The sequence below is a fragment of the Choloepus didactylus genome, chromosome 27, assembly GCF_015220235.1.
Source record: "Choloepus didactylus isolate mChoDid1 chromosome 27, mChoDid1.pri, whole genome shotgun sequence".
NCBI classification, from domain to species: Eukaryota; Metazoa; Chordata; class Mammalia; order Pilosa; family Megalonychidae; genus Choloepus; species Choloepus didactylus.
This window is the reverse complement of record NC_051333.1, coordinates 14,031,086-14,053,461: the sequence shown is the minus strand read 5'-3', so window position 1 is coordinate 14,053,461 and position 22,376 is coordinate 14,031,086. Positions and strand designations below refer to the sequence as shown.

Here is a 22,376-nt window from a genome sequence, read left to right as displayed (position 1 = left end):
GACCTGATCCTGTTTCATGCATGGTCTGCATTAATCCCCGTAAACATCCATTGGGTAGGTGATACTGTCGGCTCCATTTAAGATGAAGAAATTAGGGCAAAATCATTTGCTCTAAGCCAAATCGATGATAATTCTTTTCTAATTCTGCCCGTAAACCTTACGTTCTTAACTACTCTGTTATCCTGTCCATCTTGGATATGTGCCCGGTATCAAAGGAGTTTGGAGGTTGTGCCTAGGGGTCACCCCAAACCCCATCACCTTCGCCATCCTGCTGGTCATCAAGTCCTGTCGGTGCTCCTGCTTAAGTATTTTTTCCAATCGGTTTCTTCCCCACTGGTTAATATTAGTGATTAAGAAACTGGTCAACTGCTTGGATTTAAATGGTGGCTATGCCCCTTTTCTGTGGGTTAGTTTTGCCTGTTTTTGTATTTTTTATAAATTAAATCTCACAGTATGTACTGCCTTGGGTCTGCTGTCCTTTGCTTAGTGTTTTGTTTGTGAAATTCATCCGTGCTGTTACATGTAGCTGTAGCCTGTTCATTTTCATTGCCTGAAGTTGCCATTGTGTGAAGATGCCTCTTGTTCTCCATCTTACCACGGAAGGGAATTTCTCTTTTGGTGGATATAGTTCACAACTGTTGGCATGGACTTTCTGGATCATAGGATATGCTCAGCTATAGTAGGAGCTGCCTAAAAGTTTTCCAAGTGGTTGAACCAATTTGCACTCCCAGCGGCAGTGCCTGAGTGATCCCCCTCCTCCCACCAACACTTGGTATTTTCTCTTTCTCCTCTGAGGCATCTGAACGGTGCGTTTGGTATGATATTGTGGTTTGCTGGTGACTAGTTGAGCCTCTTTTTTATATGTTCCTTGTTCCCTCGGATTTCCTCTTTTGTGAAGTGTCTGTTCAAGTCTTTTGCCTGCTTCTCTGCTTGGTTGAGTGTCTTTTCCTTATAGACTTTTAGGCTCTGTATACACAAACGCATACATACACACACTACATTCCTAACTCATCCTTTTTTTGTGTCTGTGGCTGTGCTCAGTAAAAGTTTATTTACAAAAACAGGTTTGGCATCCAAATCATAGTTTGCTAACCCCTGATTTAGATCAGCTGGTCCCACTCTAAAAATGTCTTCCTTTTGTTCGGGTTTGCTAATGCTGCCAGATTGCAAAACACCAGAAATGGATTGAATTTTATAAAAGTGGGTTTATCTGGTTACACAGTTACAGTCTTAAGGCCATAAAGTGTCCAAGGTAACGCATCGACCATTGGGTACCTTCACTGGAGGATGGCCATTGGCATCTGGAAAACCTCTGTTAGCTGGGAAGGCACATGGCTAGTGTCTGGTGCTCCCAGGTTGCATTTCAAAATGGCTTTCTCCAAATGTCTGCATCAGCTTCCAATGGCAGTCTTCAAAATGTCCCTCTTGGCTGTAGCTAGCTTGCTCCTTCTGTCTAAGCTTATATAGTGTTGCAGTAAACTAATCAAGGCCCATGCCTCCATGGAAATTATCTAATCAGAGTTGTCACCTATAGCTGGGTGGGTCACATCTCCATGGACACAACCTAAACCAAAGGTTCCAACTTAATCAACACTAATATATCTCCCCCTACAAGAATGCATTCAAGAATATGGCTTTTTCTGGGGGGCATAATATATACAAACCGGCACACCTTTCAATTCATTTTTTAATTAATTCAATTTTATTGAGATATATTCACATACCATACAGTCATCCATGGTGTACAATCAGCTATTCACAGTATCATCATATAGTTATGCATTCATCACCCCAGTCTAGTTTTGAACATTTTCCTTACTAACTCATTCTTTCTAACAGCAGCATTCTAAAAACAAGAGAATTCTCCAATATAATCAAAGTGCCAATTTAACATTCAACATAATATCAATTTAATATTGACACTAAAATTCTGATCTAACTTATAATTTAGATTCAAACTTCCCCAATTGTTCCAATAATGTTCTTTATTGCCATCCCCTCTCCATGCAAGATCACACTTTGTATTTAGTGGCCATGTCCCTTTAGTCTCCTTTAATCTAGAACAGTCCTGCCAGCTTTTTTTTTCTTTTTCATTTTTCATTTTTGATTTTTCATGACATGGACTATTTTTTGAAGAGGGCAGGCCAACTACTTTACAGAGTGTCCCTCATTTTGGCTTTGTCTCATGTTTCCTCATGATTAGTTTCAGGTTCTGCATTTTTGGAGGAAAACCACAGATATGTCACTGGATCCTTCTCAGTGCATCATTTCGGGAGGCCATGAGGTCAGTTTGTCTCATTACTGGTGATGTGACCTTCTATGACTTGGTTAAGGCCATGCCTGCCAGTTTTCTCCACTATTAGTGTTTTTCCTTTGTAATAAGTAAATAATCTGTGGAAAGAACCTGAGAGACTAAATAAATACCCTGGTCCTCATCAAACTTTCACTCAACAGTTTAAGCCTCAACTGATGACCCTTGGTTGGAACCTGATGTCTAATATTCCAAGACTGTCATAAACTTTAAGAGACATGGGGCCTGTGAAGGAGGTCGGGCGGGGGGACATGCAAGGTCGGTGGTGGCCCAGAAGGTCTAGCTGGAAGGGAAGTGCTCTCTAGGGTGGCCTGGGGGGTTGAGGGGACCTGCAGAGCTCGGAGAGTCCGTGGAAAACTGAGGCTGGAAGAGCTTCATGCCTGCTTCCCACAAATATATTTTCAAGGCCTGCTCTTGGCCGGCCACTGTTCTAGGTCCAGAGGTGCAGCAGTGAACAAAACAGACCCAGCCTCAGCCCCTGGAGAGCTGACACTGACTTGGGGGGAATTCAGGTGACAAACAAAAGAAATATATAGTACAATAGGCCGTAGTGATACATGACACTAAAGAACAAGAGCAACGTTAAGGAGACAGAGAGTAACAAGGAGGTTATTTATCTCTTCTGGGTAAAACAATCCTGTCCCCTCCTCCTCCTTGTCTATCCTCCTCTGGGTCTCCCTGCCTCTGTCATCTGCCAGAATCTCTGGGTGAGCCAAGTGCACTTGCAGACACCATCTGCTCTCCCTGGGAGTGGAGCCCGTGCCAGCTCCAGCGTCTGGACTTTTGGCACAGAGCCCTGGAACGAGGGAACTCTGGCTCTGGCCCTGTCTCAGGGCTGGGGAATCCTCTGGTCTGGTTGTGACTGGTGCGAGGGAGGGCTTCTGAGAAGGGGAGGCCAGTGCAAGCAGGATGGGCTCTCTAAAGGAGGTAGAGGCCTGCAGAGTGAGGAGGGTCCCCTAATCCAACTGACCTAGATGGATGCAAATAATGATATTAATCAACACCATCAAACATGCTCAGAGCGCCTACTTTCTGCCAGGCTTTGGCTAGATGTTGGACGTTTGTCATTGCACCTGATCTAAGTGTTTGTCATCACGTCTAAGAAGCGGGTAGTATTTTCCCCGTTTTACAGATGAAGAAACAGGGTCAGAGGGGTTCAGCCGTCGTCCAGAGGTCACACAGCAAGTAAACCTGCAGAACCTGGATAGGGACTACGTCTACGTGGGCCAAAACACTGACTCCTCACCACCATCTGCACCGAACAATGCACAGTTAGCCGTTGTTGTTATTATTATTATTGGGCAACAGAGAGGGAGGAGAGAGGCAGGGCCGGACCAGGAAGACCCTAGAGAATCGGGGACGCCCCCTCACCGCGCTTGGGCCTAGGATTAGAGGAGACGGGGGTGGGGGGCACTGAGCAGGTCCCTGTGCCCAGGGACCCCCGCTCGCCCCTGCACACCCGTGTCTAGGAGGCACCGGGACCCGCGCTGACGTCGGCCTTCAAGGTCCCCTCCGCAGCGGCGGCGGAGGGGCGGAGCCCAGGAGGCCGCCGCCCCGCCCCCATCCCCGCCCCCGCGCGCTGCGGGCCCGGGGGACGGTGAGGGGCGCCGAGCGGAGAGCGCAGACCCGGCGCCCCCCCCAGCCCCGGGCCTCGCACCCCGGCGTTGTAGCGCGCGGCTCGCTGAGCCGCCCTACCCCCCGGGCGGCCGGGACGGGGGCGAGTGCCAGCGCAGGGGGTCCCTGGACGGCCCGGCGTGCGGCGGAGGGCGGTGAGTGAGGGGCGACGGTGTGGGGGGAGCACCTCCTCTCCCGGTCCTGGGCGAGGAAATCGGCCCATCCTAGGTTTGAAACGAGGCTTGGGGCCCCCCAGGAGGATGGTGGGGCGAGGACCATATTGTTTGTGGTCGTGTTGAGCGTGTGCACGTCTGTAGAGGGGTTGGGGGTGATATGGCGGGAGGTGTGTGGGGTCATGGGTGTGGGTGGAGAAGGAGAGGAGTGACTGGGCCGGGCGAGTGTTGGGGCAAGGACCAAGGGAAGTGATGGGAACAGGGGAGGGGTGCCAGGGGGTGCGTGTGTGGGAAGCCTGTGCTGGTTGTGTGTGTTGGGTGGGGGGTTTGTTGTCATGCTGTGAGGATTAGGAGCGTACAAGGAGACCCTTGGGATGAATGTGTAAGAAGGTTGCGGGCCTGGGGGGCTGTTTCTGGGAGCGGATGTTGCTTGAGGCAAGGATGCTGGTAGTTAATTGGGGGAGGCAGGTGCGCAGCCAGGACTCTGGTTTGCTTGGATGGGTCTGTGTGGCGGGATTTGGGTAAGAAGGGAAGGCTGTGCAGGCCTGGGGGGCATGGGAGCTGAATAGGGAGGGGGGAGAGTGAAGTGTAAGGGGTCATTGAAGAATGGGGGGCTGTGAGTGTGTATGGAGGTAGCTCCTGGGGCAAGTGTGCAAGGAATGGTTTGAAATAAGCGCGTCACACATACGCGGCCTGAGAGAAGGGGAAGTTCATGGTTTTGGCCCGAGGAAAGAAGAACCCCGAATTGAATGTCCAGACCCCTGAGTTCCCTTCCCAACTTGGGCCAGCCTCTTTCACTCTCTAGGCCTCAGTTTTCCCATCTGTAAAATGGGTCTAAGGGTCATGGAAGTAACCAGTCTCTGCCTCGAGTCTCTCTCTCCAGAGACAGGCTGGGGTTGGGTCAGGGGAAAGATGAAGACAGTCGTCTAACTTGTGTTTTTCTTCCCTCTACTCCCAGGAAACCCCTCCTGCAACCTCCCCTCCCCTCCCTTCCCAGCCATGGATGGTCCCAGCCTTCGCGAGCTCCAGCAACCTTTGCTAGCGGGTGTACGCTGTGAGACCCCTGTCCAGAAGGCTGGGGAGCCTGGGCTGGGGGCCCCCTTGACAGAGACAGCCTTTGCGGAGTCCCTGAGGGGATGGCAGACCCTAACACCACCGCTTCCCTCTGTGAGCTCTGGCCTGGGGGAGCCAGACCCCCCGGACCTTGAGGTAGGAGGGCAGGCCTTAGAGGGAGCCCACAGAGGGGGCTGTGGCTGGTCTCCTGGGGGTCTCTGCCTCAGGCCGGGGTCTCACTTCCCAGCTGGATGTGGGTTTCCTACTTGTCCAGTTGCTCCTGTTCTGGGTTTCCCTGATTTTTTTTTTTTTTTTTTTTACCTTTTCCTCCCCAGATCTGTCTCTTGTCTTTGTTTCCAAGTCTCGAGTTCTCTGCCTCTCCTCTGATCTGTGAATCCCCGGTTCTCCATTGGCCCTGGTCTGTTGTTTGGTTGTTTTTTTTTTTCAAGTCAATGCCACATTTTTACAACTTCTTATTCCTTGTATGTATTTTCAAACTTGTTATTTCTTTCTTGAACATGGTTTTCCAGTTACAATTGCTGTATAACAAATCACCCCGAAGCTTAGTATCTTATAACGGTACAATCACTATTATCTTTCATGGGTTTTGCAAGTCAGGGATTTGGGAAGGACTGAGATGCAGGGTTTTGCCTCGGGGTCTTTCATGCTTTTCCTGTAGGCAGCCAGCGGCTGGGACTGGCACAGCCAGGGGCTGGCTGGTATTCTCTCTCTCTCCATCTAGTCTCAGGACTTTGGCATGTGGTCTGTCCGTGTGGGCTAAGCTTGGGCTTCCTTATAGCATGGTGGCTTCCAGGCACTACCTGCCTGCCCCCAGTGTGAGTGTTTCAGCAAAGCAGAAGCTGCCTCACCTTTTCTGACTTAGCCTTGAAAGTCAGGCAGCATCACTTCCAGCACCTTCTCTTAGTTATGAGAGTCACAGGTTCAACGGGAGGGGACAGAAATCACAACCCTGATGAGAGGAGTATGGAAGTCACACCGCAAGAAGAGCGTGTGGGATGAGAGAGATTGTTGTGGCCATTTTGGGGGAAAATACACCCTGTCACATGTAGTAAGCATCATTTTTATATAGTTTGTGTCTGATAATTCTAATATCTGAAGTTCTTTGAGGGACTTATTATTTCTGCTGGTTCTCATTCATGGTGCTTTCTGTGCCTGGTTATCTTTGCCTGTATGCTGGTCATTGTATTTGGAAAATTATTTTTAGGAATAATTTAAGGCCACAATGAAGGTATCTTACTCCAGAGAAGATATGGTTTGCTTCTGACAGCTGCCTGGGGGTACGACCAGTTAGAGATCATTTTTAATCTAGTGTAAGATTTGAATAAAAGTTTAAATTTTCTGGGACTGGCAAAAACCTGCAAGCCAAAAGGGACCTTCTGTGCTCATTTAACCTCTCTGTTAAGTTAACCTCTGTTTTCATTTCAGTTCTGGTCTTACAGTAATTCCTTAAAACTTGTGAGTTCTTTGATGCTTGTATGTTTTTTTGGGGGGGGGGTATTTTTTGTTATTTTATATTTTTTATTATTTTTATTTTAAAAACAAACTATTCCCCCTTCCCCCAAGATTTTTAAAAAAATTCATTTTATATACAAACTGTAGTTGTCAGCAGGCATGTCGGCCCTTGTAAATTAGGCCACTAGAGCAGTCTCCCCTGTTTCCTGCCCCCGACGGTGTGTCTCCTCTTCAGGGGTTTTTAACTTGGAGTTTTTAAGCAATTGTAGTGCCTATGATTGGGCCTATGAACCCCTTCAAATTGAACTCAAAACTTTGGGTGTTGACCCACTTTTCTTTGGAGACAGTCCCCAGCTTCCACTCAAAGGGATCAGGAATGCAAAAAGTCAAGAGCCCATCTCTTGGAACAGTCTTCTGTCTTGTTGTCTCTGGGGACTATCGGTCTATGGAGGCACTGGGGAGCAGGGTAGTGGGGTCGGTAGGGTGGGTGCAGATGCCCACCCAGGCCCTTCCCTGCCCATAGGACACATCATCCAGTGACAGTGACTCGGACTGGGATGGGAGTGGCCGTCTCTCCCCACTTCTACCCCATGACCACCTCGGCTTGGCCGTCTTCTCCATGCTCTGCTGTTTCTGGCCTGTGGGCATCGCAGCCTTCTGCCTGGCTCAGAAGGTCAGTGTGTGTGTGTGTGTGTGTGTGTGTGTGTGTGATGTGGTGTCTCTGTATATGTGTCCCTCTGTGTACTGCATGGTGTTTCTGTACACGTGCATAGATATTGTGTGCTTAGCTATGTGTGTGTCTGTGTGCGTGTGTATTGTTTGGTGTCACTGTATATGTGTGTGTGTGACTGTGTATGTCTTTATGGGTGTGTTTCCAGTCTCCATTCATTCCTTCATTCAGCAAATATCTCTCAAACACCTACTGTGCGCCAGGCACTGTGCTAGGTCCTGGGGCTTCAGTACAGGACACAAAAACCTCCCTAGGTATTAAGCAAGATGCGTTTACTATTTATGGAACTGGTGTTTACTAGAAAGTGCCTACTGTGTGCCAGGCCCTCCCAGTTCTAGGTACTGCAGATACAGCAACGAACAAACAAAAGATCCTCATCCTCGTGGGGGTGATATTCCAGTGGGAGAACCCAACAATAAACAAGATAAAGTAAGATTTATAGTAGGCCACATGCTAAGGAAAAAAATAAAGCAGGGAAGAGTGGTGGGAGTGTGTGTGGTGGGGGGAGTAAAGTGTTAGATAAGGCGGCCTGGGAAGGCCTCCTAGGATGAGGACTTTTGTAGGAAGTGGTGACGTGGCTGTGCAGATACCCAAGGGAAGAGCATTCAGGCAGAGGGAACAGCCACTGTGAAGGCCGTGAGGTAGGGGTACTGTGTTCGAGTAACAAGGAGGAGGCCCACAAGGCTGGAGTGTCATGAAGGAGGAAAAAGGTGGCAAGAAATGAGGACAAAGAGGGAACCAGATCTGGCCATGCGGGCCATGGTAAGGACTTTGGCTTCTAGTTAGAGATGGGGCCACGGAGGGCTTGAGCAGAGAAGGGACATGCAGGGACCTGGATCTCTCCATCTGCAGTGAGGGAATCCTTAGGGGGCCAGGGGAGGAGAGAGGAGACCGGTCAGGAAATGAGGACAAACGTAGGACTCAGGTGCTTGTAAAGCCACGGGAGGAGCTGAAGGAGCAGGTGCTAGCTGGGTCTTTTAGATGAGACAGACCACCACAGAACTTCCTGCCTGTGAGGTCGCTGCTGCCTGGGAGGCCAGCCTGCCAAAGCCAGGAGCCTGAGGACACCAGGAGGCTGGAGAAGGGACACCCACCGCTGTGAGCAGGAGAGAGAATGAGGGCAGGAAGCTGATGCCATCACCACCCAGGAACTTGGGGAAGGCACACCGGGGCTTTCCTGCTAACCAGCAGCAATCACCAGGTGCCTTTTTTGTCATTCTTCCAAATCTTGCCAAACCTCTCATACACCTGGAGTCCTACCTGCAAAGGAGTCTGGGAAATGTAGTTTTTTGTTTTGTTTTGTTTTTTAGCTTTCCGACTTCTCCAGGAGGAGTGAGACATTAAGGTTGAGAGAGTCAGTCCAAGGACCTAACACAACAGAGTAGAAACCAGCATAGTCCCTGCCCTTGTGGGATTTTTAGTCCTGGCAGGTTGGACAGATGTTCCCCCAGATAATCCTGTGCACAAAAGTAAAAAAAGTAAAATCGCAGCTTTGTCAGACACACAAAGCAGAGGTGTGTGGTGCCAGGATGGGGGGTGGGCATTTAATAGCGCGATTTTATCCAGTTGTGAAGTTTAGGGAAGATGGTACTAAATGAAATGGTCCTAAAGCTGAGACCTGAAGGCTGAGGAGGCGTTCCCAAAGTGAAGGTGAAGCACGTCACTTCTCGTCTTTCAGGGATCTGCTCAAATGTCGCTGCCTCCCCAACCATCATAACCGAAGCAATACAGCCCCTCATTCCCTGACCCCTGTATTTTCCTACAAAACACTGATCACTACCTAGGATTATCTATGCATTTATTTCCTCATTTTGGGTCTCTCCTGCTTCCCTCCGCTGCTAGCATTTGGTGGCTCATCACCGTCTATAACAGGCACCCAAGTATTTGTGGAATGCATGCTTGCAAGTAGGAACAAATGAATGAATGGATAGATGGATGAATGAATGGATGCAGGGGCTTCTAGGCCAGCACTGTCCAACAGAAATACAGAGTGAGCCCCATATATAATTTCAATTTCTAAAGTAGGCATATTTTTAAAAAGTAAATAGAAATAGATGAAATTAATTGTAATAATCTTAACTCAGTAGATCCAAAATATAATCATTTCAATGTGTTATCAGTATAAAAAAATTACAAATGATGTATCTTATACTTGTTTATTTTCTACTCAATCTTTGGAATCCGGTACTTATTTCACACTCATGGCACATGTCAGTTTGGGCCAGCTGCATTTCAGGTACAGATACAGCACTGTCATCACAGCAGAAAGTCCTGTGGGTGCTGCATTCTAGACACCCGCCCCCCCCCCAGGAGCAGCAGGGAGCTACGGAAGGGTTTAGAGCAAGGTGTGAGGGGTAAATGATATTTTCAGATTTGTCTTTTCATGAGATCACTCCGGTTGCCAAGACATGAGTGGTAGATGCAGGGTGCCCAGTGGGGAGGCTCCTGCGGGTGTCTGGGATGAGGGGGTAGATGAGCTGGTGTGTTGGTACAGACTAACAGAGGGTTGGGGTTTGGCTTTGGCCTCCGTCCCTAGGGTGTGGGGGGTGGGGGGCATGTGGTGGGGAGCACTAAGCCTCAGGAAAAGCAGCAGCCTCAAGTTTCTCCTGGCTGTCAGGATGGATCTTCAGACAGTGCAGGGAAGACAGACTAAGGAACAGAATGAGATTTATAAGCCAATTGAAAAAATACCTGTGCATGTTCACAGTGACCTGGGGGTGTAGTGTGTGTGTGAAGTGGGTGGGGGTTTGGGTGCGGCGAGGTTGGGCATGACCTGATCATTGCTGAAGCTGGGTGAGGGGTACTTGGGGGCTCATTACACCATTCTGTCCCGTTTGGTGGAGATTTAAAATTATCTGTAATAGAAAGTACTGAAAAACCTCTGTCCACAAAATAGTACAGTTTGCAAGAAAGCATACAAAAAAATCTGCACGTGAGGCACATGGGTGGGGCAAGGGAAGGGAACTGGGTATAAAAGAGAAAAAGGCATTAAAAAGAAAAGGAGAGAGCCAGGAAGGGGGGTGGGGAGTACTGATGGAACAAAGGATCCCAATAAAGAGACATTCAGGCATAAGACTAGGCTGCTTCATCTATAGCATTGTGGTTAAGAAACGGACTCGAATCCTGAATCTGCCACTCTGAGAGACCTGGCAAGCCACTTACCCTCTCTGTGCCTCATTTTCATCTGTGCAATGGGAATAATTCCTACCTTAGAGGGTCCCTGTGGAGACCAAAGATATTAGAACAATGACATGTAGTAATGTATGCATGTAAATATGCAAACCTTTTAAATGAGTCATCCGGTATCCCCAGTTTCCGGTGCCTGGCTCATAGTAGGTATTCCATCTCCGTTTGTGGAATATTTGAATGAATGAATGAATGAATGGGTGGGTGGAGGGGGGGCCTGGGAGGGAAGGGGCTGAGGGGACTCCCGGGTCACCGCCGCCCACTGCCTCCGCAGACCAACAAGGCTTGGGCTCAGGGCGACGTCCAGGGGGCAGGGGCCGCCTCCCGCCGCGCCCTGCTGCTGGGGGTCCTGGCCGTGGGGCTGGGCGTGTGCACGTACGCAGCCGCCCTGGTGAGCCTGGCCGCCTTCCTCGCCTCCCGAGACCCGCCCTAGCGGCCCCCGCGGCGAACCCGGAGGCCGGCACCCAGCGCGTGCGTGGGCTGCGCGGAGAGACCGCGTGGATGGCGGCGGCCGCACAGGCGAGCACGGACGCCACCTCCCCTCCCTCCCCGGCCACCGCGTGAGATTAAACACCGGGCGCCCTTGCAGCCAAATCCGTGTCTGTCGTGTGTGGGGGGTGCGGGAAGGTGGGAGGGGCTGAGGGCGAATGAGATCAGCAAGGGATGGGCCGGGGTGACCCCTGGACCCCGGAACCAGGGACGCTGGGACCACAGGGGCCGAGGGCTTCCAAATTTCTGCATGGTCTTCCTTGACAACCCGGGCAGGCCGGTGCCACCATAAGAGCGGAGAACCCGGCCTGAACAACTGGCCCATGGGACTGCCCTCTGAGCCTCCCTTTCCCCTCTGCAGAACGGGCCTCATTTTCTCCACTCCTGGGGACTGGGGTGAGGATTCAATGACGTCACGCCCAGGAGGGACTGGCTGCTTTTGAGCTCTTTCCGTCGCAGGGGGCAGAAATTCAACTTGGGGGTCAAAAGGGAAGTGAGAAAATTGAGACAGAGCTGGCTTCTTGGTGCACTGTCCCCCATCTCTTGGTCCTTCTTGGTTCTGTCAGCTTCATTCCCTGCCAGACTCCCCCCTTGTGTGGAGAAAAGGGACCCCGGCCGCTCTGGCAGCTCAAGTACCTTGCCTGATGTCATTGGTAACAGAATGAAGGGCAGTTTAGTTTTCTCACTCCATTTCATGCCATTCCAGTGGGTCTTGCTAGAAGGAAACACTGGACCCCACCTGGTCTCCTCCTGAGTGTCACATTGGGTCATCGTTTCAAGCTGATATTTACAAGTTTCGTTCTTGGTCAAGTAAATAATGTTCAGCCAGTGGGGTTCTCGCGGGAAGCATGCAGCTGAGTCCCCACAGATGTGTCATTCTCATCATAGATCACCCAAACGCTGGTGCCCAGATGCAGATTATGCCTTGCAGTTTGCTCAGGTGCTTGGTTCCTGCCCATAAAACTACCTGGGCTAGAGGGCAGTCATTTCCACACAGCCCCCTAGGGGGTGCTACCACCCCTGGTTGAGAACCAGACGGGGCACTGCAGCCCAGCGGGTGCCAGTGTGGCCTGTCCCGGGTTTTGTGTGTTTGAGCAGCGAGGGCTTAGGGACAGGCCACCCCTGCTGACTAGGCAACTAAGTGGCTTCTGGGCGTGTTGTGAGCTGTAACAGCCTGTCTTACTGCGCCTGGGCTGCTGCAACAAACACCACCAGCTGGTGGGCTTCAACAACGGGAATGTATCAGTCCTGAGACCAAAACCAAGGCTTCCTCTGAGGCCGGTGATGTTCTGGTGCTGGCTTGGGCCAACCCGCAGCTCACTCTCCACCAGCTCGGCGGCTGCCTGCTCCTCGCTCCCACTGATGGTGCCCAGATCCCCCGGGCTTGCAAGGCCTGCGGTCACACCAGATCCAGGCCCAGCCTGCTTCAATCTGGCCTCACCCGAAGAGGAGCTTCAGAAGTTGTATTTACATTTGCTTCGGATTGTTTATTGTGCTGGTGTATTCATGCTTTGATGGTAACTTCTCGTTATGGAATTCATTTGCACTGAACACAAACTGTAAATAAAAAGAAATGGCCGAAACAACAAATCTTACAAAATACAAATGAACTCACATCCACAGGACTGGGAGTTAGGACTGAAACATGTCTTTGTGGGGTACACAACCCCACTTCCCTGGGTCCTTGGATTAAAGAGGCGCCCGGAGCCAGCTCCCTCCCTGACCCCATCTCCTCCCTCTCCTGCTCTCCTCTGCTCCAGCCACCTCGCCCTTCCTGGTGGTCCCTGACGTCCCTGGCCCTCTGGTCTTGAGACAGTTTTGGCCACAGGTCTTTGCCCAGAAGCCCTCCCTCCCCGAGCCACGCGCTCATGCCCTTCTTGCTTCAGAGTGGCATTCAGCTTGTTCCCCTCCCCCCCAAAAAACTTCCCTCTCCAATGCTTTCAATTTGTACCCCTAAACCTCCTCTTCCCTTTTGATTTTTTCATGGTATTTAGCATCGTCTGATAAGCACCAATTTTATTTGTCTGTCTCCTCCAGGTTCCTTGAACACTGGATGTAGGATCCTAGTTCACTGCTGCTTCCCAAGCACCTAACAAGGCCTGCACGTAGGAGGTGCTCAACAGACATCTGTTGGAATGAATGCATATTGATTCAGTCATTCAATAGCTATGAGCTCTTATTAGTGGTATCCTTGGAGGGTGGGGATGTCTGTGCCCCCTGGGCCTGGGAGCAGCACGCCAGCTCTCTTGGCATGTCAGGGACTGAGGCTCTGTCCTCCTCCTGCAGCTTCAAGACCATACGCTCACACAGTGACACAGGGACAGAGGCCAGGCTGGGCCGCTGGTTTATTATTCACGGGAGGCAGCGGAGATGGCAGCAGGAGGGCACCGCACCCAGCTGGCCTCAGCTCTTGGAGTAGCGTCTCTGTACAGACTCCCGGTAGAAGCGGAAGATATGCTGGGAGGCAGCCTGGGCGGCCGCCAGGCACTGCTGGAGCTGGGAGGGGAGAGGCAGGTCAGCGCTGGGGGCCCAGCCTGGACCCACATGCAGCCCGGCTGACCTCAGAGGTTCCCTGACCCCATGTGATTCCACAGCCCCCAAACCTTCCTCCTCCCTGTTCACCTCAGCAAGACCTGTGGGGCGGGTGGGGTGGGGTGGGGGGGGGATTTCAAGTGTATTTCCTTCTTTAACCCTAAATAGCCCTCATGGGCTCTTAGAGGGGAAGAGAAGAAAAGAGGTGGCGAAGACTATGGGAGTAAGACTCCAGGAAGCACAGGACTTTAGGCCAATGGAATTTGAGATGCTGAGGAGGAGACCCCAACCTCTTGGAGCCAGGGAACTTAGAGCTCACAGAATTTGAGGGATCCTGGGATGGTAGAGCCACGGGCCCTTTGAGCCCAAATAACCTCAAGAGCCCTGCTATCAGAGACCCAGACATGCGTTCCCTGATTTGTGGGATGTCCGCGTTGGAAATGTTCTTGGTGACCATTTGGCCCAACAGTTTCCAAACTCTCTTCCTTAGAGGGCCATAGTCCCAAGTGGCATGCCCCTCTGGGCTGGAAGCTGGGGTGACTTAGGTGCCCCTGTCTCCTGGTTTCACACTGAGCTGCTCCTCTTTTATCCTATCTCAAATTGGGCTGCACATTAAGATTTCATTTTTCACCAAGGTTTCTGTGGTTGCAGAGTTTGAGAACTCCCTCTTTTTACAGACAGGGATGGAAGGAAGGGCCTCTCCTTCAGCCTGTCTGAGTCTGGGGCAGAGTCGGGACGAGACCTCACGTCAGGTGCAGGCTCTGGCTCTCGCCCCCAGCCCCACGCTGGTACCTCGGCATCGGAGTAGAGCCCCTTTGTGGTCGCCATCAGCAGCTTCTGTTCCACGCTGTCGAGAGCAAAGGTCAGGACTGCCCGGGCCTCCTGGGGACAAGGCAGAGGGAGCAGGTGACCTGGCGCTGTCCCCTTAGACTACATCTCAGCCAGTCCCAGAGAGGGGACCCCAGATCCTCAGCCTCCAGAGCTCCCCTTTCCCACAGCAGGCGCTCAAGGATCAAGTGCTGTTGTCTGCACTCCGCCCCTTCGCTGCTTCCACGGTCAGCAGCTCTCCAGCTCTCCTTTGCAGAACTGCCTCCCAGGCCCCTTATCCAGCCACAGGGTTCTGATGGGGACTGACAATCGCAAGTGTTCCTGCCCCACAGAGGAGGCCTCGGCGCTGGTCACTCCCAGCCGCCTCCCCGCCCTGCTACATTCTGTCCTGCAGGGGCTGGAGGTCGGCAAACTGTATTTCCCAGATTCCCTTGCTCGTTAGGTTCTCCCTGGATTCTGCCGGGAGAGTGGAAGAAGGGAGGGAGAGAGAAGCACCCTGGTGCTCACTCTTGACTTCACCAGCCAGGGTGGAAACAGGGCATCCCCTGGGCATGGAGAGCTGCCCGTGATGTGTCTCCAAGAGCACAGAGCAGAAACTGGCTCGCAGGTGTCAGCCTGAGGCTGCTAGAGGCTTCTGATCTCTGGGCATCACCCTTCTTCCTTTTTGCACCCCTAGCCCCCCATGGTTGTATCCAGTACCCCGCATTAAATTCCCTCTGTCTGAAATGCCCCAAGTGGTTTCTGTTTTCCTGCCTGGGGATGTGGGCATCACAATACTGGGTCAATAACTCAGAATAATCAGATTCCCAGGAGAATGTGAACTCAAACCGATCAATTCCCTTTCTGCTTGAGCTAGCATGAGTTGGGTTTCTAGCACTTGCAGCTGAAAGGGCCCTGACGAAGTGGGCAGAGCTTGCCAGCTGGGACTGAGGTGGCACGAGCCAACCTCTAGAGAGGAGCGAGGCCTAGCCGAAGAACCTGCAGCCCTTCAGCCACCCGGACCTTGACGCCTACCTTTTCTTGCTTGGCTGTGGGGTCCAGCACGAGGCTCCCATCAGAGTCCAGGGCACAGGTGACCCCGCAGAAGAGGGCCCGCATGGGCACACCTGCGTCCACCAGCGCCATGCAGGCGGCGTTCAGGCAACAGGCCAGGAGCTGAGCACCACGGAGGACAGTTAAGAAGAGTTCCTACCAGCCAGCAGCACACACTCATGCCTCTTCCACCCTGCTGGTGCTGCTGGCAGACATCACCAACCGATCACAGAAAGGTGGCACCACAGAGTGGTTGAAAGGATGGGTTCTGGGGTCTAATGACTCTGGGTTCCACACCCAGCTCTGCCACCTCACAGCTGGGTAACCTTGGGCGAGTGACTTACCCTCCCCGAGCCTCAATTTCCTCCTCTGTTAAGTGGGGATCATCACGATATTCAAAGAAATATGTACTGAAGCATGTGCCACCCATCTGCAGGGAAACTGAGACCAGAGAGGGGAAGAATCCTTCCAAGGTCACACGGGGAGGCACTAACAAAGCCAGGCCTAGGACTCGGGAATCTAGGAGGCAGCCAATGAGGTGCTCGCACAGGCAGGGGGTCGGGGGGAGGAGCCAGGGAACCCTGTCAAGGGTAGGGGTACGGCCGTGGCACAGTGGAAGGCCTGAAGCCACACAGCTGACCCTGCCTCAGTTTCCTAATGACTTTGCCCCCCCCGCCACGTCTTTCGAAGTAGATAAAGGCCCCGTTTCAGAACCAGTCAGTCCCAGCTCAGCCACTGACCCCTCCATCCCTTCCCAGGTTTCAGTTTCCACCTCTCTAAGGTGGGGTCACAGCAGCCCGACCCTCCCTCTCACCTGTTAAGTTCCTGCCCAGCATGGGGCCATGCAGCAAAGGAGCCCTCCAGAAATGCCCATCTCCGGTCCTTCTCTCAACCTCTTTCACCCAAATTGTACAGATCCTTCAAATTCAAATTCCTGCCCCACCTGCTTTGCCTGCCCAGGCCTCCCAGTGCTCAGGGCCTCAAAACCAAGTTAAATGCAGGACAAAGGTCAATGTCACAGGCTCTGGACTCGGGCAGGCCGGGGCCTCAGTTCTGCCACGGCTCCCTTCCAGCTCTGTGACCTTGGGTGAACGACTTCCCCTCCCTGGGCCTCAGTTTCCTCACCTGAAACACAGGCAACACAGGAACCCACATCTGCCAGGGCCTTGGGCTCCAGAATCAGAGACCTTAGGCTTGAATCTTGGCTCTGCCATTTACTAGCTTTGTGACCTTGGAGTGAGCCTGCCTTGCTGGGCCTCAGTTTCCTCATCTGGAAACCAGGGATAATCACAGCACCTGTTTCCCAGAGTTGCTGTGAGGATTAAATGGATTAATGTGTGTAGGGCACTTAGAACAGTGCCTGGCACATAGTAAGCACTCAATCTGTATTTTCTATTCTTCTTCAACAAACTGGTGTGTGCCAGGCGTTCGGAGGATCTCCTGGCTAGCAGAGGGTGTGTACATGCTCTTCAGCAAGGAAGACAATTGGCATGATCTGGAGGGCTTCTTGGAGGAGGCCTGGGGAAAGGATACGGAGCCGGCATCGCCGACGACCTGCAGGACCACGGTGATGGAGGTGCGGGGGTGCAGGGCTCCCAGCACCACAGCCTCGCACGTGTTCCGAATCAGCCGCTCCCGGCTCTTCTCTGCCACGCCTGGGGAAGGGCGAAGAGTGGGGGTGTCAGGGACTTCCCTTCCACCATACCCCCAAACCCTCCGGAAAAGGTCTGCAGTCCCACCCTGGGAAGCTGCAGCCCCCTGCGTGGCTGATGGAGGATTCCCAGGGGGAAGGAGGCAGGGCCTGAAGCCAGCTGCCCACCGAGGGAGCTGCCCGGGGGAGGAAAACCCGGGAGCAAGTGTGCGTCCTCCTGCTGCCTGCTGCCATCCAGTGAGCCCAGCCCCTGGGAGTGAGGGCAACAGAGGCAGAGGGTAAAAGGGCAGGGAGAGGGAGGAAAAACAGGGCAATGGAAAGAAGGGGAGATGGAGTCAGGAAAGAGAGGACAGAGGAATTTGGAAGCAAAGACAAAAGTGACAGAAGCTGAGACATGGAGACAGTGTCTCGGAGGCAGATGGAGCAGAGAGGTGGGGAAAGAGACAGAAGTAGCTAGAGGGGGAAGAGAGGGAGCAGCAGGGGCTGGGGACAGCCATGAGGAAGGCTCTGGGCAAGAGGTCACGACAGACCAACGTTCAGAGACCCAGCCAGGCACTCACCAGGCAGCCCGATTTTTGGCCTCAGGACCACATCAAGTGTGGCCTTGTTGAAAATTTCTCTGCTGACCTTCACCTCAGCCGGCCCATAGACGCCTGCCAGGACAGAGGTGTCACCTGGGGAGACAGCAGGGGAGCCCTCACCCACACCTTCCCGGTTCCTGGCGCCCAAGGCACAGAGTTTTGGAAGTGTGGGCACTGAGCCCAGGGCCGAGCTTGCCGCGCCAGCCCCAAGCCCACCTGCCACTTGTTGGCAGTGATCCTCAGAGGGCTCCCTTCACTTCTCTGCCTCTGCTTCCTCATCTGGAAGATGGGGGACGATGACAGTCCCTCCCTCTTGGTGTTCTTGGGAATTAAATGAGATAAGCCATGAAACACACTTAGAAAGGTGCCTGATAGCTGGTGAGAGCACAACAGACTTTAGCTAATATTAACTTCACCAGGACGTTCTTCCTGAGAACTAACCCACCTCCCTCTTACTGCATGCAGCTAGTCTCAACTCCTTCCAAAGCACACCCCAGCCCAGCTCTCTTTCCTCAGGCTCTCATTCCCAGACTCTGCAGCAGTCGGGACACCTGAGCAACAGTTAAATATCTGGAGGGGACACAGGCTCCTGCTTAATTCCCCAGAGTGGGTATGAAGGGAAGAGAGGTGAGAGTTACTAAATGAAAAGGCTGTATCAGCCTGGCTGTGCAACCTCGGGTGAATATGGTTACCTCCCTAAGCCTCAGTTTTACCCATCTGCAAAATGGGAGGACTGGACTAGAAGCGAGGCTTCCAGACTCTCCTGAGCATAGCTCCCAGGATTAAATACATCTTACTGCATGATCAAAAACTCCCACACGTGTGTAAATGCAACACAGGCCTCACAAAACAACACTTAGCATCACTTCTTGCGCTATACTCTGTCTACTATTATCTACTCTAATTCCATTACAAAAGAATGCTGGTTGAGGCCCACTAGGGCAGTGGTTCAACGCTGGCTGCACACTGCACTCACTGGGGAGTTTTAAAAAACCCTGATGCCCAGGTCCCAGTGATTCTAATTTGCAGACAGAGTTGTGAGCGGCAGCAGGGGAAGCTAGAGCCCCAGCACAGCTTCTTGGAGGCAGGCCTGGGTTGTGAGACTCTGCATTTTTATCAAACTCACTAATGGTTCTGAGGCCAGAAATACTTGCAACACTTGGAACATGCTTTTTGCGGGTAGGGGTGGTGGTGGTGGGGGGGGGTATTTTTTTTTACTTTTAATTTTGAAGTCATTTCAAACCTACAAGACAGGTGCAAAAATAATACAAACCCCAGGCAGAGAACTCCAACATACCCCCACCTCCCCAGACACCCAGATCCACTAATTTTTAGCATTTTGCCACCTTTGTCATATAATTTTATCTATCATCAATCTATTTTCTGAAACTATGAGATCAGGTTGCATACATCATACTTCGTGAACACATAATGCCTCCTACAAACAGGATAGTCACTTAGGCATTCACCTTAAATGCAGATAACAAGTTGAAGACATTTAACCTTGATTGATATAAAGCTTACAGACTAATTCCAATTTTTTCTTAAGTCCCAATAATGTCCTTTTAAGCCTTTTCTCCTCCATTCTTAGATCCCATCCAGTATCATGTATTGCAGTTAACTGTCATCATCTCTTTAGTTTTTTCTTTTTTTTTTAATTGTGGAAACACATGTACAATATAGATCTTCCCATCCCAACCCCTCCCAAGGGTACCATGCAGTGGGATGAATCACATTCACAGTGTGGCAGTGCCCTCACCACCATCCATCACCAGAATTTTCCCTCCATCCCAGACAGAAATCCTACTTTGCATTAACTGGAACATGCTTTTGAGGTCTGCAAGGGACTCCCCCTGCTCCAGGGTCCTGTGGCTTTGGGGTTTAGAAGGAGGGAAGGGCTGACTTCCTCCTTATTTCTTAAATTCTAAGGGACTTCCAGGCATCTGAACAGGACCTCAGGTTGGAGCCATTTTTCCCGGGGTTGGGGAGCTGGGGCTGCCACACAGCCCAGGGCTTCTCTTCCGGGGTAACCCAATTCGCCTTTCACAGGGAAGGTGTCACTGGATCCACGAGAACCTGCCCCGAAGGGAGCACGGAAGCAGGAAGTGACCCAAGGAGGGCTAGCTCCTCACCCAGTCCTGTCACTACGGATGAACTATCTGCAGCGCCTCTACACACAGTCCCCTCCCCTCTCACCTTCACAGGGATTTCACTCCAGCAATTCTCTCCTCTCTCTCGACCACACATCCCTAATGCCTCATTTACCTAACCCTGTTACAGCAAAATTCCTGACGAGTTGCCTTCACTCGCTGTCTTTTCTTCCTCTCCTCTTTGATTCCACCACTCCACTTTCACAGCTCCTGCCAGGGTAGACCCGTGACCTCCAAATGGTCTAGCCCTCGGGGGGACTCGAGCTTCACATGACCCGGCCTCTCAGTAGGACTGTCATGGTCGGTCAACCCTTGCTTCTCAAATGTGGTCTTCTCCAGACTCCAGGTCCCCGCCTTCTCCTGCTTTTCCTTGTATCTCACTGACCATTCCTCCTCTGTCCTTTTTGCTGGTTCATCATACCTCCATGAGCTCTCGAAGTTGGAAGATCCAGGGCTTAGTCCTGGGATCTCTTCTCTTTCTACACTCACTTCCTTGGTGATTTCATCCAACTGACAGATTTAAATAGCATCCGTAGAGAGAGGATTGCAAAATGTCTATGTCCAGCTTGGGTCTCTCCATGGAATTCCAAGCCCAGCCCAGGTCCCAGACTTGGATGTCCACAATTCCAGTTTGATGTCTAACAGTTACCGAAAACTTAATGTTCCAAACTGACCTCATCTTTCCCCACCACAGCTTATCCAGGCAAAAACCTTAGTCGTCCTTGCTTCTTTTTCTCATACTTCCAAACTAAAAGCATCTGCAAATATTGTCATTTCTATTTTCCAAATACATCCAGAATCTCACTACCTCCACTGCTTCAGCCCTGGTCTGAGCTACCCTCTCTGTGGTTCCCCCATGTTCCCTATGGTCAACATGGCAGTTGGAGCAATTCTTTTATAATGTATTCAGGTCATGTTAGTCCTCTACTCAAAACTTCCAGAGGCTCCCATCTCATGCACCAAGCCAGGCCAGGCAAGCTCGTGCCTCAGCACTTTTGTTCTTGTTGTCTCATTGTCCCCTGTACCCCCCCCACCTCCACCCCATGCATGGCAGCCTCTTTCTCCTGACATCTTTCTCTTCAGAGTTCGCTGCCTCCCCTCCTTCAGGTCTTTATTCTCAGTAAGGCCTTTCCTAACTATTCTATTTAAGAGTGCACCCCTTCTCCAGCATGTCCTAGTCCCCTTTTCTATTTTATTTTTCTCCAAGGCATTTTACTGCATAATTTTACTTATTCTTTTTTTTTTTTTTAACTGTCTGTCTCCTCACCAGAATATAAACTCCATTAGGGCAGGGATTTTAATCTGTTTTGTTTGTTGATATATTCCCTGAGCCTCATGAATAAACGAAAAGACTGTTTTGTACCTGGGCAGAAGGTAATGCCCAACTGAGGGACTGAAGCATTTATGGGGGTGTTCCCCAGGCCTACCCCCAGAGAAATATTTACCTGGGTCAGAAAGTTAAGTCTAGTTTTGAGAGGCATTTGGCTCTGAAGGGGATATTTGCCCAAAAGATAAGACCTGCTCCAATCTTAGAGCTATGTATCATGGAGAGCTATACATCCCAGTGATAAAGGGACATTTATCTAAATGGTGGGGTGGGGCAGATCTTTCCCAATCCAGGGTGGGAACATCCCCCTGAATCTGAGGAGTGGTTTTTGAGTAAAAGACCTGACATGGTCTAAGGAGCAATTAAGCCAGTGGTGGCGATCTGGGATGTTTACGCAAATGTGAGAGTTGGTCTCAGCCTGGGATGTATGGATCCGGAGAATGTGTGTGGAAGGGGAATATTTACCCTAGGCAAGAGATTTTCCTCACTCCTTCTTATGGAGAAGTCTGCCTCTTACCCATTCTGAGGAGTACTTACGAGGCTGGAGATACTCTCCTCCTTCTAGTGAGGAGGGAGTGATGTAGCCCAGCCTGACTAGTATCCGTCCGGGTAAGAAGTTCTGCCCAACTCCGGGATGGGGAGGGATGCGTTTCCCAGCTAGTATCGCGGGGAGGGGAGGCACTCCGCTGCATGGCGCCTGGTACACTGAAGTCGCGCTCCAAACACACAGGACATGTCCGCAAGGGTGCACCAGCTGTATTGACCTGGGTGAAGGCCTTACCTTGCAGGAACGAGGCAGAGCCATCCGGCCGGGACAGCAGGTTCTGTTCGCAGGCAAAGTGCCGGAGGCTGCAGCCGGGGCCCCGTAGACCGCTCTCGGCCCCAGTCTCAGTGCGGATCTGGGCCTCGATCGGAACAGGCCCCTCCATCGCCCAGATTCCACGTGCAGCCAGGAGTGTAGCTTCCGCCCAGCAGCGCGCGCTTGCGTCCAGGCGACCTTTCCACCGCGCACGCCCAGATCCCAGGGCGCCTACTGCGGCGCCCGCACGTGGCTCCGCGTTTACCAACAATCTGGCCCCGCCCACCCCCGCCTCCCAACTCCGGGAAAGCCATTGGACGGTGGAGAATGGGGGCGGTGCTTGGCATGGGCTGGTCCTTCCCGAGGTCCCCGGGCCTTAAACACCAGACGCTTTGATCGGGTTGTCCCTTCTTTGCCTGTTATGGAAGCAAATATGACGAGGCGGTT

At 51.8% G+C, this 22,376-nt stretch overlaps 2 protein-coding genes across 3 annotated transcripts; one reads left to right on the top strand and one right to left on the bottom strand.

Annotated features, from left to right (window-relative positions):
- Positions 1-3,881: 3,881 nt before the first annotated feature.
- Positions 3,882-13,655, top strand: TMEM91 (transmembrane protein 91). 2 transcript variants are annotated; one of them, XM_037818797.1, is made up of 4 exons: positions 3,882-4,080; positions 5,057-5,307; positions 7,148-7,297; positions 13,067-13,655. In XM_037818797.1, exons 2-4 carry the CDS (start codon positions 5,098-5,100, stop codon positions 13,073-13,075), a joined length of 369 nt encoding a protein of 122 aa, XP_037674725.1. In that variant the 5' UTR covers positions 3,882-4,080; positions 5,057-5,097; the 3' UTR covers positions 13,076-13,655. The 2 variants fall into 2 exon arrangements, with proteins under 2 accessions (XP_037674725.1, XP_037674724.1); XM_037818796.1 differs by lacking the exon at positions 13,067-13,655 and adding an exon at positions 10,815-11,125.
- On the bottom strand, positions 13,029-22,191 carry EXOSC5 (exosome component 5). Its single transcript, XM_037818795.1, has 6 exons — positions 21,912-22,191; positions 17,633-17,746; positions 16,955-17,076; positions 15,404-15,544; positions 14,354-14,443; positions 13,029-13,525 (listed from the first exon to the last, which is right to left on the bottom strand). The coding sequence occupies exons 1-6, from the start codon at positions 22,057-22,059 to the stop codon at positions 13,433-13,435; spliced, it is 708 nt and encodes a 235-aa protein (XP_037674723.1). The 5' UTR covers positions 22,060-22,191; the 3' UTR covers positions 13,029-13,432.
- Between the last annotated feature and the right edge of the window lie 185 nt (positions 22,192-22,376).

Coding starts and splice junctions, on each gene's coding strand:
- TMEM91 (XM_037818796.1), top strand. CDS start 5,098: ATGGATGGTCCCAGCCTTCGCGAGCTCCAGCAACCTTTGCTAGCGGGT. Junction 5,308..7,147: donor CAGACCCCCCGGACCTTGAG/GTAGGAGGGCAG, acceptor CCCTGCCCATAG/GACACATCATCCAGTGACAG. Junction 7,298..10,814: donor CCTTCTGCCTGGCTCAGAAG/GTCAGTGTGTGT, acceptor CTGCCTCCGCAG/ACCAACAAGGCTTGGGCTCA.
- EXOSC5 (XM_037818795.1), bottom strand. CDS start 22,059: ATGGAGGGGCCTGTTCCGATCGAGGCCCAGATCCGCACTGAGACTGGG. Junction 14,444..15,403: donor CCACAGCCAAGCAAGAAAAG/GTAGGCGTCAAG, acceptor CCTTGTCCCCAG/GAGGCCCGGGCAGTCCTGAC. Junction 13,526..14,353: donor GGCTCTACTCCGATGCCGAG/GTACCAGCGTGG, acceptor CTCCCCTCCCAG/CTCCAGCAGTGCCTGGCGGC.